At 42.8% G+C, this 15717-nt stretch overlaps 1 protein-coding gene across 1 annotated transcript in view; it reads right to left on the minus strand.

Moving 5' to 3' along the window:
• DNAAF9 (dynein axonemal assembly factor 9) overlaps positions 1 to 15163 on the minus strand; it is a 63866-nt gene extending 48703 nt beyond the window's left edge. The window contains exons 1-2 of the mRNA XM_033059384.1: positions 15079 to 15163; positions 4872 to 4951 (exon numbers count right to left, since the gene is read on the minus strand). Of these exons, the coding sequence (XP_032915275.1) occupies positions 4872 to 4951; positions 15079 to 15161 (163 nt within the window). The 5' untranslated portion in view covers positions 15162 to 15163. The remainder of the gene's footprint in view (positions 1 to 4871; positions 4952 to 15078) is intronic.
• Between the last annotated feature and the right edge of the window lie 554 nt (positions 15164 to 15717).

Raw genomic sequence — 15717 nt, forward strand, 5'->3', positions numbered from 1 at the left:
CTGCCAACAAATTCAGGTTTGTTACCACTGCTAAAGGAGAGATCAGGACATTGATAATGTAATAACATGGCCTGAACATCTGAGTCTCAGGACTTGAACTGGAAACCAAACCAGCCAAGAGTCACCTGAACTTGGCAAAAATTGGAACAAACCTCAGCTTCTGCTATTTATGCTCCTTTTTCAGGTTATGCTTCAGCTTTAAAGTGCTAATCAGATGATGAGTCTGCATCCAGCTACTGAATCCCACACTTTAATAAACTCCTTGTTTGCTCAGTAATTTTGAGCAGCTCACAAAGGAATCTGATATTTGGTGGAAAGCTGCCTCACATCTGTCCCAATTTTTTCAGCCCTCAAAAAAATTTACCAGTCATTATCTGTGAATCCTCATTCTCCTGCTGTTTCTGACCTCTCATTCATATTTTATTTTATTTTATTTTATTTACATTTTCAGCCCCATGAAAGCAGGCACACCAATGAAACCTGGAATTAAATAGGACTCAACACACAAATAATGCTGCCAAAGCCTCGTGTCTAGGTGGGATTTTAGCTACAAACAAGTGGAAACTCCCTTCTGTCAGGAAGAAACTGTCCCATTGTTTTAGGGAACTCGATTTAAATGTAATCAGTCTCCTTGGAACCAGCTGCAGCTGGAAAGTGAGCACACACATGTCCTGAAGATAATCTGTTTCACTGATTACCTGCCTAATAAAGCACCTTCTGAAGGCTCAGAGGAGCAATAATCTGGCACAGACAGCCTGAGAGAGATGGAGGTGCTCAGCATGGGGAAGAGAAGGCTCCAGAAAGATCTCAGAGGAGATCTCCAGGAGAGCTGGAGAGGGACTGGGGACAAGGGATGGAGGGACAGGACACAGGGAAGGCAGAGCTGGATGGGATTTTGGGAAGGAATTGTTCCTGGGAGGGTGCTGAGCCCTGGCACAGGGTGCCCAGATTTGCTGTGGCTGCCCCTGGATCCCTGGAAGAGTCCAAGGCCAGGTTGGATGGGATTTGGAACCATCTGGGATAGTGGAAGGTGTCCCTGCCCATGGCAGGGATTTGGAACTACATCATCTTTAAGGTCCCTCCCAATCTAAACCATTCTGTGATCCTAATTTCTGGAAGATCAGAAGTAAAATGAGAAATTGCCCTCATTAAAAAAACACCATCCCAGTTATGATGTCATCATCACTTGAAAGGTTTGAGATCTTATCTGGCAACAGCAGCTTCAAGCAGGGAAGATCTTCCAAGCCAAACTCCAAACTGCTCTTGGAGTAAATGACAGAAGGTGGGGAAGAAAAAACAAAAAGATGCTAAGGAGGGAACAGCTGACAAATTTAACTCTTACAATAGAGGGTGAATTTATTGCTTGTAAAGCACAGACATGCAGGGAAGGGATTTGTTTAACCAAAAACCATGAATTCTGCAGAATATTTGGGATTTGTGATTTACTTGGGTCTTCCAAGTATCCTGCCCAGACAGGAGCTTCCACAGTGAGGTTTTAGTGCTATTCTACAGAAACACATGGAGTTAAAGGAACAGATATAGTTAGCAGAAAACAAACAGGAAATGAAACAATGACCAAGATAAGATACCCAGGAGAGCATATCAGGAGTCCTCCCAGAACAATGGGCAAGGCCATTAATTAGGAAAGCCCCAGCCTGTCTCCAGCTGAGCTGGGAGTTTGGGAACACCTCCCAGCCTGTTCCCAGGGGTGTGGGCACACACTGAGCTGCTCCTGCTCCCCCATTCAGTTTGCTCAATTGGCAGAAAACATTCTGCCCAAATCCAGGGGGAAAATCTGTCAGCCTGCTCAGATAAAGTGATGCAAGGGGCAGAACAGAACCAGCAGTGCTGCAAAATGCACCTGGGGACAGCAGGAGCAACATCACCTGTAAATGCTGGCCCAAAAGCCACACTCAGTTCTGGAATTGTCAAAATAATCCTTAAAATAGTCTCTGTTTGGAAAGGGAATGGGATGTACAATCAGTACTAAATGTTCTCCCAGCAGGGAGAGCTCTGTGTGGGATGGATATAATGGAGGAAAAAAAAAATAATCAAAAAAAGTAGCAATGTGTGAACAGAACGAAGGTACAATAAAGATTTACTGGAACAGCCTTCAAAGTATCCCAAACTCTTCGAGGAGAATAAAAAACAAAATCAATATTTGCAGCTGAAAACAAGACTATCATAAAAAATAGTTTACACTATAATTTAAGTGGAGCAGTTGGAACAGCAGCACACTCAGCTGAGACACCACAGCTTTTCAAAAACACTTGACATGCCAATCTCCAAATTCCTTTTTCCTGTCAGTTGGGAGGCCTTTTCTCCCCAGCAAAGAATGCAGGAATGTTACCCTGCAACCACTTCAACATCAGATTAGAGAATTCTTTAAAGAAAAAAAAAAAAAAAAAGCTGTCACTACATTAATACCTGTATCGACAGTGGGTCAGTTCTCATCTCTCTCTGAGATCTCACACTGCTGGGGTTAATTTCAGTACAATTATTAATGAATTTGAAGGAAAGCTCTGGAAGTTTATATTGGTTTTATCTCACAGCCCAGTATGAAACTAAAGCTGAGGTGAGGGAACTGCATTAACTCCAGGCCATTAAAAGCAGCCAAGTGAACCAGAACATGCACTGACTGTAAAAAAAACATATTTATATCTACTTTCCACAGAAATAAGAGGACTCAGGATGTAAAACTACATGGGTTTTGTCATCTGAAGCTTGTATCTGATGACAGATTTAATGCATTTATAACAGTGACATGCCTGTTTCATAGAAGTTATGCCAGAAATTCTGCAGGCTACACGAGCCAGGGCAGAGCACACAAGAGCCCCATTGTGGGTGCTGAGAGATCAGGGCAAAGCAAAATCTCCCAACAAAACACACCTCCTATATTTCATACCACAAGTGGTTGTTTATTAAAAGGTATTTTCTTATGAGGAGGATTCAATCCTCCACACAACACTGAGGATTACAAAGCAATTTTTGCTTTCCTAAAAGCTGGGCCATGTTTTCACTGACTGTTCTTTTATTTTCTGAAGTCTCAAAGTTAACATTAATTAAGAAATAGTGAAGTGTCATCAGTTCAGATGTTTTATGAAATTAAATTTGCAGCAAAAGCAAAACCTAAGGAGTTTATCCTGTATAATTAAGTTTCACTGGAGGGCTGACACAGTGACCTCACAGAGCTTCTGGCTGTGCAGTTACTGCTTAGCCAGAGACTTAACCTCTTACCCCAGAGAATGCAGGGTAGGAAGAGTCATGCTGGACAGTTAGCATTGACTAAAAGAGAATGAGGTTATATATATTTATAAATTTACATATATATTCCATATTTTTATACATTTTATATATAGATACATGTATATATCTATATACATATATCTTCTATTTTTATATAAATATATTTATTTACATATTTTATTTTGTGGTTCAGTAAATGAGCTTCAAGCTCTCTTGCTACATCATTAAAAAAAACAGAACAAAGCCCTAAAAAAGCAGACTGTGATATCACCTCCTACAAAGAGCTTCTTTAGGGCTACATCACACTTCTCTTTAACTGCAATATATTATTTAAATAATCATTCCTCAGTCCTTTTCTCTAAAGACTCAAGTTTTCAATAGCAATGTCTGCATTTTTCCTTTCATATCTTGACACTGATTATATAATATGACCAAGAGTCACTGAAATGGCATTAAAGCAAAGCCCTGTTATTTTCCCACAGCACACCTGCACCTTTATTTCCTGCTGCCCTTTTCTCCCAATCCCAGAAGAAATAAAGCACTGAACCCACATGCTGTTTCTGTGCCAGCATTTAACTCCTAACTGCTTGCCAGCTTTCTTAGGCCACTCTTTAAAAGTCTATACCCAAAATTAGTACGGTAATTTCACAATTATAAGCTGCACTTTACAATATAGAGTGTGATAAAAGGTATCTGTTCTGTCACCATCTGTTGAGGGTGGGGCAGTGATCCTGATCTCCCTGGGAGATATTCTGCTAATGGGCCATCCATTGAAACCAGGCAGGGCATTGTTCTTTATCTTTTCACAACCCATCCTTCCTCCAGCCAGTCATTTTCTGCTCATGGCCATTGAGTCCCACTGTGGCACTGATAAAATTACTGCATCCCATTGGGAGTTGCTCCAGCCAGGGGGAAGAGCCCAACATTTCTTACCAAGATAAAAACAGAGGTTTTGGGACACTAAGGGAGCCCCTTTCTCCACTGGACTCCAGAGGAAAACCGGATTTCTCCACATCCCCACTGGAGCTCCGGAGGGAAACTGCACCTTGTACAGGAGCACTGCTCCAGCTGAGCCACATCTGTCACTGCAGGAGGATGCAGCCACCATGGGATGGGACTGCTGCCAACACCCTGCCTGACGGGTGTCAGGCTGTACTCTGACTGTGTCAGGGTTTGGGGTTTGTTCTTTGTAGTGCTGTATTTCTATTTTAATTTCCCTAGTAAAGAACTGTTATTCCTAATTCCCATATCTTTGCCTGAGAGCCCCTGGATTTCAAAATGATAATAATTTGGAGGGAGGGGGTTTACATTCTCCATTTCAAAGAGAAGCTCCTGCCTTTCTCAGCAGACACCTGTCCTCCAAACTAAAACAGCAACTTTTTGTTCTTTGTCCATATATAAGCCACACCTGATTATGAGCTGCACTTTGGGTTCAGACCAAAATTTTAGTCAAAATGGTGCAGCTTATAATCATGAAATTACTGTAAATAGAATTATTTAGGGAGAAGGGAGTGTAACAATCAGCTGTGGATTCCCTGAGGAACCAGGCTGGAAGATGATTTTCTTCTTTCTGAAACTCATGGTATCTTTTTCAGTAGAATGAGAACAGAAAATGTAACACTAACCCAAAATGCAGAGGATTCCATCAGGCTGAGATTTGCTGCTCTGTGTCAGGATGCTCTGAATGTTTCGGAGGCGACTGCAGCTGCAAAAGAAAAGAGAAATTTGTCCTCAAGGTCACTGCTGTGAAAAGTCAAAGTGAGAGGATTAAGAGCTGACCCAGCTTTGTTTTCTTTCTTACATGGATGTACTTCAATTTGGGGATGTTTTTTCTTGAGACAGAGACCTTAAATCAAACCACTCCTGATTATTTTTGCCCACTAAAAGATGAAGTTCACAGCACAGAGAAGACAGGAACTTCAAACTATTCCCAAGAGCTCTGTTATCTCCAACCTGACAAAAACTGCTGCTCAGGTTTGCTCTCACCAGGCCAGCAGAAATTCCCTTTTCTAGCAGAGAAGTAAAAAGCAAAATTACATCAGAAGGGACCACAGGAGCACCTACATCCCAACACGAGTTTGGGATTTTGGCACCTCCAGCACCATCAGGAGAATCATTAAGGTTGGAAAATACCTCCAAGATCATCAATTCAAACATTAAAGAGAAATTAAACAATGCCAAGTCTAGCTGAGATTTTTTACCACAAATATGAACAATTTATTATATCAGTTTTAATTCAGCTGTCCAATATTTATCTTTAAACCAGGCAAAAATTCCATCTGCAACAGCCTGATAGATTTTTAAATAAACAAAGTGAATAGTTTATTATATAAATTTTAATTCAGTTGCATCTTTCAGCTGCAACAGCCACACAGAGAGCAACACAATTTCTGCTTCCAGGCAACATTCTGTGAGTTTGTTTAAATATAGATAAAAGACATGAAATTTCACTGTTGATATTACTGAATGGGATTTCTTGTTTATAGACTTGTTTATACAACTATGAGCTGCTCAGCTCCAGGAAACAAATGCCTCTCACAGAAAAACTCAAACAAAGCTAAATTTATGAGCACTTCAAACAATAAATAAGGTCAAATAATTCTATTTTCAGCATTGCTTTAGCCAAGTAAAAAAAGCAAATAGGTCTTTTAGCAATACTACAATTATTGTGCTCTACTTTCTCTGAAAGGAAGAATGAACATGAAAGGTTTGCATTATGAAGAATCTAAGTGAAATTCAGACATCAGTGATAAAGGACAGACAACACTTCATTTGGAGATACTCTCATGGCAAGCACAAACTCACTGCAGTTTCCAGCATTAATTTTTTTCCCCTTTTTAGGTCACATGTTTAAATTCTGAATCCCTCAATGATTCTTTTTACCTGGAACATTTCAATTTATTCTGGATGGATGGATGGATGGATGGATGGATGGATGGATGGATGGATGGATGGATGGATGGATGGATGGATGGATATTTTGATCCATTCTTAGATATGGAAACAGAAATTACAGCCACTGATGACAGCAAAGACTTCATCAGATATTTGCCCACGTGGGGGATGCCAGGAAATCCAGGAAAACCACACTGAACTTTAGGCTGCACATTTAAGCAACTACTAATTATTAATTCTTTCAAACCTCACTTAAACCTGAATCTCACAGCCATACAAAATTAAAAATTATCTTGTTCTGGAAAATTTTCATCCCATCATTAAAAAAGAGCCCAGAGCAGCTGGGTGACAGATGATTCACTACATGCTATTCTGAATTCATATTTTTACACTTCCCATATCACGAGACACAGAGCTGAAAAAAAATCCCCAGACTCTTCACTGTGGGCACAAACTGGACTTTATTTCATTTGTTGGTATGGAAACAGCAACACAAGTTGCACAAGCCCACAGTGATGTGAGGAGCTGCAGGATTGCTGGAGCCTCTGTGAAAAAAAAATCAAGATCATGAAAGCAATTTTTTGTGAAATCCTTGTCAAAATGAGACCTGAGTGCAAAGGAATTGTTTCCATGATTCCTGGGAGGATCTGAAGGATAAATTGGAAGGACTGGGAGAAATTCATGCCCAAGGAGTTCTGCACTGACACAGCAAAAAGATCCCAGAGTGACATTTCATCAAACTTTTTCCGTATCAGAGGATGCCTGTTCCTGTTCCTGCTCAAAGTGAGGAAAGAAAGAGTCAACAGAAAAAATGCTGAGGGCACAAGGAGGAGATTTTCCCTCAGCTCCTCAGAAACAAGATGCAATAATCCCTGTGCTACTCATGGTCAACTCTGAAAGGAAATTTAATTTAAACCAGGTTTTTAAGGACTGTGTTACATTTTTTAACCACAGCTGGAATACACACCTTGATTTTACTGTCATTTTTCCCTTCCTGTACTGATCACTTCAAAAAAATGGTCAGAACTCGAATTGACAAAAAACAAGTATGGAAACTCAGGGGGAAAACCTTTTCCATTTATTAAAAAACATTACCATATGAAACAAGGTAAACTATTCCTAAGATCTTTAAATTTTCATTTCAAGGGCTTCCACAAAAGAGTGACCCAATAAAACACATTTATCATTTAAAAGAAGTAGTGCTATAAGCCTGTGCAAGAAGACCAGAGCAGAGAAAAGCAAAATAAATGTGGTTTTTATCTTCTTGAGTTCTGGGAAAGTATTTTCTGATCAGTTCAAGTGCTGGGTAGAAAAGGGGAAGAAGAATTGGGGGAAGAGATTCCTCACAGCTTGGGTGGACTTTCCTTCTTTAAATTTTCAGGTTAGGAATTTTACCTTCCTAGAATTACTTTCATTCTTTTGCAAGTAAATTATAACTTTGGTGCAGCCCTTAAAAATATCTGAAGATCTCAGATTAAGCTGCTAAAACATTTCTGCCAGGTAAATCTGGATGAAAGCACAGAGCAAATTATATGTTCATTATTTCACAATAGGATGCTATGTCAAATAAAGATATTTATTTCATTCTTAATATTAAACAGACCTTTAGCAGAATATTTTTCCTTGCCTTAGTTAGGAATTGGTTTCTATGAGAGAATTCTTTGAAAAAGCTCGTTCACAGAAAAATTTCCAATGTCATTTCAAGTGTGGATAAATCATTACATTCAAAGGCTGACACACTAAACACAGAAGACTTGTGTGCCTGAAGAAAGATGCCATTCAGAAACAGGGAAGAGAATAATTAGAATTCTTACAACATGCTTTTAAACAATACAGCCTAAACTGTGCATAAAGTCAGAGGGGGGAAAATAAAGGCGTTTTCTTGGATTTCACATTAAAGTCATCTGACAAAAACAAAAAGACTGTCCTGGGAACAAAAATCCATGACTTTTCCCATCTCCAAAACAAGCCCTGACTTTTTTATTTCTTTTCATTTCACCCCAGCAGCACAAATTCAAACGGAAACAACAAATCCACACAAACCTTGAGATGTCTCCCTGGAAATTGTGGATCTGCACCCACCATCTACACAACCACAGCTAAACCTACAGTAACCTGCTGCTGAGAAAAAAAATAATTAGCTGTGTCTGGAAATATGGTCCTAAGGAAGCTCCAAAATTCTGGATTTCAATGAGATTGGGGCAAGACAAGAGCTGGAAGCTCCACCTAGGAGCCAACTTCTGCAGAGGTGAGGAGCTGAAATAGGTGAAGGGGGAATTTTTGCAGCACTTTAGAGCAGCAGCTGGGATTTCTCTGTTGGTTCAAGGCAGGATAAAACCTCCTGGTGCTGTAAGGAACAGTCTCACCCTTCTTGCTGCCTTTCTGTGAGCGCTAACGATCTTGAAGCCATGTGTCAGGTCGGATCAGCTTATGGATCCAAACGACCTCCAGCCCAGGAATTAAAAAGAAAACAAGGCTTTCAACCAGCAGCAAGCTGAGCTGACTGCTGATGAAGGCAGGTCAAAAGGCAAAGCCACATTTTGGGGTGACATCTGGCAATAAAGAGTGCTTGGGCCAATTAAGGAGCTATATCTTGAGGTACTTGATATTCTGCTAAGCTTGGACTAAATCCAGCAAAAAAAAAAATAAAAAAAAAAAAAAGGAGGAGGGGGGGATAATTGACAATCATTAACTTCTAAGAATTAGTGCTCATCTGTTCACGTCTTCACACTAATTATGCAAAGCACCTCGCTTTACAACAGGCAGCCTGTCACAGCTTGGTAACAGGCACGGCGCTGCAAGGCACGTCTGTTGGCAAATAAAGAGAATATTAACAACTGTGCCTTTCTCAATCACAAAGAACAAATCCATTTCCTCGAGAAAGCCACGCGGGCGCTTGAATTTCCATCCGATCTCTTTTCTTTTCCTCACAATGCCGCGCTCTTTTCCCCCCTGCTTGCTGGCTGGATTGAACCTGCAGAATTGCACTGCAGATCAGCACTGATCCCAATTCCTGGTGGATTCCCAGAGCCTGGACACCCCATTCAGCTGACAAAGGCTGGGATTTCAACGGGTTCCGTGCGGTTCTCGCCTCGTCTTGGCAGATGTTGCGCTCCTCCCCCACAAAGGCTTGGGCAGCGCTAAAAAACCAGCATGGGGGATGAGGTGGGATGGATGGATGGGGGGGAAAAATCAGAGATAGCCCTGAAAACACAGGGAGAATCCTCACATCATCTACATGGATGGATGGATGGATGGGTGGATGGATGAACGGATGGATGGATGGATGGATGGGTGAATGGGTGGGGGAAAAAATCAGAAATATCCGTGAAAAACCAAGGAGAATCCTCACATCATCATCTGGATGGATGATGGATGGATGGATGGATGGATGGATGGATGGATGGATGGATGGATGGATGGATGGATGGATGGGAAGGAGGGGGCAGAAATCAGAGATATCCCTGAAAAATCAGGGAAAATCCTCACATCATCATCTACATGGATGGATGGATGGATGGATGGATGGATGGATGGATGGATGGCAGGGAAGGAGGGGGAAAAATCAGAGATATCTCTGAAAAAACAGGGAGAATCCTCACATCATCATCTACATGGATGGATGGATGGATGGATGGATGGGTGGGTGGGGGAAAAAAATCAGAGATATCCCTGAAAAACAAGGGAGAATCCTCACATCATCACCTACCTGGGTGGATGGATGGATGGATGGATAAAAATCAGAGATATCTCTAAATAACCAGGGAGAATCCTCACATCATCATCTAGATGGATGGATGGATGGATGGATGGAAAAAAATCAGAGATATCCCTGAAAAATCAGGGAAAATCCTCACATCATCGTCTACATGGATGGATAGATGGGTGGAAAATCAGAGATATCTCTGAAAAAACAGGGAGAATCCTCACATCATCACCTACATGGATGGATGGATGGATGGATGGATGGATGGATGGAGGAAAAAAATCAGAGATATCCCTGAAAAACCAAGGAGAAGCCTCTCATCAGCGTCTTCTTGACTAGATCCCTGCTGCCTACCGAAGTCAATGGTAGCACCAAAAACTGCCTGATTTAAATAAATAAATTAAATAGAATGATAAATCACAGGATGGGGTTTTTTCTCCCTCCAAGTCTCATTTCTTGTTAACTCGCTGTTGTGAACATCTGTTTCCACTTTAGTCCCCAAAAAATCAAGTTTATATTTCGTGGGTCTTTTTGTTGACCTCATGTTGCCTGCTTGTGTTAAGAGCCCAGGATTTTCCTGGATTTGCCAGAGTCTGACATGATCCCCACCTTACTGTAGCTGTGAAAACAGACACCAGAAATTAGACTGAGCTAAAAACTCTCTGAATTTCATTGATTTTCAAAATAACCCTTTCATTGCATGGCACTCATAAAAGACAACATTCACCCACCTTAAAATATAAGCCAATTTTCCAGCTATTTTGTAAACTTCCCTACAATGAGCATTAAGATCTTGACTGTAAATAGCAGATCAAGTAATTTTTTAGGAACAGTGAGGAAAAACTGGACATAGATACATAAATTTTAACTCTGTGTGCATTTTCAGGACCAAATCTTGACCTTGAGTGGACAGAAATATTCAAATTTGTAACCTCAAAGCACACAAATATCTGGAATTTCCTGATGGCATTCTGCACAATCACAAACTTTTTGAGGACATTTATCAAATGATGGGCAGCCCATCACTTACACACCAGTCAGACCCTCACAGGCTTGAAGTTCTCTCTCCTTAACAGGCTGATTTACAAAAACCACGTCTGTATTTTCATTTTCTTATGTTGCAGCACATTGTGGAAAGCATCACCTAATCTCTTCCAAAAATATTATCAGCTGAGAAAATGAAAAATAATCAAATAATTGAAAAAGTGACAAAGGCCAGCAGCTCAAGGGTGATTATTCTGCCATCACTCACTGTGATTAAAAGGACAGGGCACTGCCTGGCACTTGGACAGAAATCAGAAGTTGATTTTTGGGTGCCTCTCAAGACTAAATTCACCTTCAGGGCTTGTTCCTGGGCAGCCACGTGGCCACAAAGCTCCAAATCAGATGCTGTGATGATCACAAAGGGAGAATTCCAGCTGAAGGTGCACACCATAGCTCTGATCCTCTCCTTGGCAAATTTTCCTTTTTACCTCTCTGTTCCCATCGATCAAATGGTTCCACACCCTCAATTTTCACTGTAGCAGATCCTAAGCATTCTTATTTCCCAAAGGTGACAGAAAATCATCCATATTCATGGAATGGGGGTTGTTTCTCTTTTTTTTCCTCCTGTACTTTCAAGTTAAATCAGCTCTGTCTTCGCATTGCTAAAATACAGTATATTCCTTAAAAAAAAAAAAATCCAGTGAATCTGTGCTCTTAAAAAACCCTGAATCTCACATAATTACATAAGGAACACAAGATTTGTTAATCTTTCATCACAGACAAGTCCCCTACAAAAACTGGTTGGGAAACCACAACAACCCTTTGGTCCTGTGCTCCCAAATTCCCCACTCATGGAAAAAAAGCCACATATTTAACCACGGTGTGATTAACAACAGATCAGTTCAGAGCAGGAGAACGTTAAGCACAGAGGAAGAGACACCAAAAAAAATTAACCCAAGGACTCATTTTGCATTTCCCCACATGGACACATGGTGAGAACTCGTCTGTATTTATGTTACCACCATGGATAATGAATAATGAGGATTTGCTTCCTCTGTTTTACATGAAGGTAATTCAGATTGGGTGGGTGCAGAGAGCTCTGAATCAGAACAAATCTGCCTTGATTTTCTGATGCAGATTATTTAAAACAAGGAATTTTGTACAGAAATGCCTGTATTCACAAGGAAAACACTCATCCACCACTAAACACATGAAACATGACATCACCTCCCAAAAAGACTTCCCCTTTTTTGGGCAGCACTCCTCTCTTACTTCAGGGATTTTTTTTTTGTCTTTCTATTTACAAATCCATTCTTTACTTGTTACAATGCTGAGGGTCGCCAGCTCCCAAGGTGCCACATGGCAGACCAAAACTCTCAAGTATGTGGAAGAACTCCAAGAATTATCTCTGGCCCTTTCTCTAGTCTTTATATAGTCTGAAGAATTTTTCCATTCCTGTTTGGGAACTTGGGGGCAGGGGGAGGAGGGTAATGGATTGTTTTGTTTAAAGTTATTTTTATTAACTGCCTTCTATCTGCTGACTGCCTGGGAAATTTATTGCAAACACTGGCCTCCATCTGGCCTGACAATAAAAAAAAATTTAAAAAGAACTGCACAAGAATGAATGTTAAGGAGGAAAAAAAATTTAACAGATGACATGGCTCCTACAAATGCACTAAATTACAGTTGCTGGCTGCATCTCCCAGTGGAGCTCAAAAGCTTGCAGATGTTCAGAGAGTCTGAATGTTCTCATGACAACTCTAAAACAGGGTCTCAGATTACAAAAATCACTCAGGAAGAGGAAGGATTGAGTGGAAACCATTTTCTCTTCCAGCATTTTTATTTTTTACCATCTTGGCATTTCGTTACTCACCATGAATTTCTAGGTGCTTTGTGTCTATAAAGAAATACTAAGCTCTTTCTAAATAATTCATTTATTCAGTGAAAAAAAAAAAAATGAAAAGGTCACTTTTCTTTCTGTCTTATTTTCAATTCAGTTTCTAACTGCAGGCAGAGAGGGAACAGCCGTGTTCACACATTTCAAGCAAACAGAACAACCTCCATTTCTCTCACTGCAGAATTCCTCATTTCACTGGCAAATTGTCCAAAAAGTGAAAATGCTTTTGTGCTTTTGTTCCCTTCTTGTGCTTAACATAAAAAGCTGTTTGGTTTGGGTGTTTGTTTGTTTTTTAATTGAAAATCTACAGCAAACACAGACCCAGGTAGCTTGGCCAAGTGTTTGTCTGGGATTCACGTGCAAGGTCTCCATTCCCTGATTATCTGGCTTCCCACTGGTGAATACTTCCATGTATTGTGCTGTAACTATTGAAAGCATCAAGCACTTCAGTTCCTGGGTTGTCCTTTGTGGTAGCATAAAACAGAATAATGGAATAATTTGGGTTGGAAAAGCTCTCTAAGACCATTGAGTCCAACTGTCAGCCCAGCACTGCCATTAAACCTCGTGCCTAAGCACCACAAAAAATGTTTTTAATTGCTTTTTAAATACCTGGAGACTCCAGCACTGCCCTGGGCAGCCTGTTCTAGTGCTGCACAATCCCTCCAGCAGAGAAATGTCTCCTAACATCCAACCTAAACCTCTCCTGGCACGACTTGAGGTCTTTTCCTTTATTCAAACCTTTCAAATAATGGGCTGCAACCTCATACACATGGGTGCACCTTAAATGTCCAAAAGGAAACAGAGCTCTGGCAACCTGAGGACACCTGAGCTGCCACCTGAGCTGCCACAGAGCCAATGCCACCATCTCACATGTCCCCACGCCCCAGCTCCTGTCAAGCCCTACCCAACATTATTTCCAGAGCTCAGGACATTTTATTACCTTTGTATCCACAAGCAGCTGCCCACAATAACAAATACAGCATTTTCTCCATAATCCCTCAGCCATCCCTACCATAATTCACTTTTCCTGCCTTTCACAGCCTTTTTTTTTTATTATTGCCAAGATAGCCCAAACCAATCCCAGGTTTATCCCCTATAGAAAGAAACCCCAAACCCACTCTGTGCACTCAAACCCCCCTTGATGTCCTGCTGCTCCTCATCCACCACAGCCTCCCACACAACCTCCTTCTGCAGGATTGAGCCTTGGACAATCCCTCCATCCACAGGGTCACACCAGGTCCCTGTCTGCCCTCCTGCCAGGGCCACCAACACCTCCTTCCCTGTAGCCACCTGCCAAATCTACCTGTGCCCATCATGGCCAAATCTACTGTCCCCATCATGGCCAAATCTAATGTCCCATCGTGGCCAAATCTAAATGTCCCATCGTGGCCAAATCTAAATGTCCCATCGTGGCCAAATCTAAATGTCCCATCATGGCCAAATCTAAATGTCCCCATCATGGCCAAATCTAAATGTCCCCATCATGGCCAAACCTACATGACCAAATCTACCTGTCCCCATCACGGCCAAATCTAATTGTCCCCATCATGGGCAAATCTAAATGTCCCCATCATGGGCAAATCTAAATGTCCCCATCATGGGCAAATCTAAATGTCCCCATCATGGGCAAATCTAAATGTCCCCATCATGGCCAAAACTACATGACCAAATCTACCTGTCCCCATTATGACCAAACCTTCATGTCCCCATCATGGCCAAACCTTTATGTCCCCATCATGGCCAAATCTAAATGTCCCATCGTGGCCAAATCTAAATGTCCCATCGTGGCCAAATCTACCTGTCCCCATCATGGCCAAACCTCCCTGTCCCCATCAATCTTTTCCATCCCTTTCCCAGCCTCTCAAAACCTCCTTAATGACCCCAAATCCGACTGCAACACCCCCAATAAATAAAAAAAGAGAAAACCTCTCCTTGCTGCCCCATCCCTCCTGTGCCACCCCAAAGCCGTGCATTCCCTCCCTCCCACCCCAACGCCTTCAATCAGCTGTCACAGCCCATTTTATCCCAAATCAGCTCTGTGACCGCCCCAATATCAAACCTTTAACCCATCCTACGGCTGAAAACCTCTCCCCAACCCCTCGATTAAAGCGCACCTCAGCACCTCCAAAGCTCTGCCCCCAACGCCTCCAAAGCGGCGTTTAACGCTATTTCCTACCGGAGCAGCCGGGAAAAGCTCAGCTTCTAAAAATCAAACTCCTCAATTTATCTTAATCCGTATCTCCCCTTCAACAGACCCGCACACCCCTTCCCCACCCCACAACGCCCTCAGCGCAGCCCTGCCGCTCGCTGTCACCCCGCTCCTCGCCTTCCCCGCTGCTCCCTCCGGTACCTGACGAAGGGTCCCGGGGCTCGGGGCCGGGGCCGGTGCCGCGGGGGCGGCGGGAGGAGCGCGGAGCGGCCGCACAGCGCCATGGCGACCGCGATGCGCCCGAGGAACGGGGCGGCTCCGCCACTGCGGCCCTGAGCCCCGCCCCGCGCCGCGCGCACCACTCGGCTCGGGGGGGAGACGGGTATGGCGCACCCTCACCGCTCCCTCTGCTCCCAGCCTTTCTGCCCGTGCAGGATTTATTTTGAGTTGTTTTATTTCTCGCAAGAAGTGCGGTCGGGAATTCTTGAATGGCCGCCAGAGTTTGGAGTAAACATAGGGGGGTTGTGGATAGGCACCCCTCCGGCAGGAATGAGCTCGTCCAAGTCCAGCCCCCTGCTGACACACCCCTCACTTCCCCCCCCGCTTGCTCATGGGCGCGTCCAGCCCCCACCACTGCTGATGTCCCCCCCCACGACGGGGCGTGGGCTCGCCCGATGGCAGCGTGTCCTCGGGACGGGGGACAAGGGACCCCGTGGGACCCACTGGAACCCCCTGGAACCCCCGGGCAGGGGTGACACGATGTCCTCTGGAGCCTCCTGATACCCTCGGAAGGGGTGACACGAACCCCCAGGAGAAGGGGTGACATAAAACCCTGCGGGG

Source organism: Catharus ustulatus, chromosome 5 (genome assembly GCF_009819885.2).
Source record: "Catharus ustulatus isolate bCatUst1 chromosome 5, bCatUst1.pri.v2, whole genome shotgun sequence".
Taxonomy (NCBI): domain Eukaryota; kingdom Metazoa; phylum Chordata; class Aves; order Passeriformes; family Turdidae; genus Catharus; species Catharus ustulatus.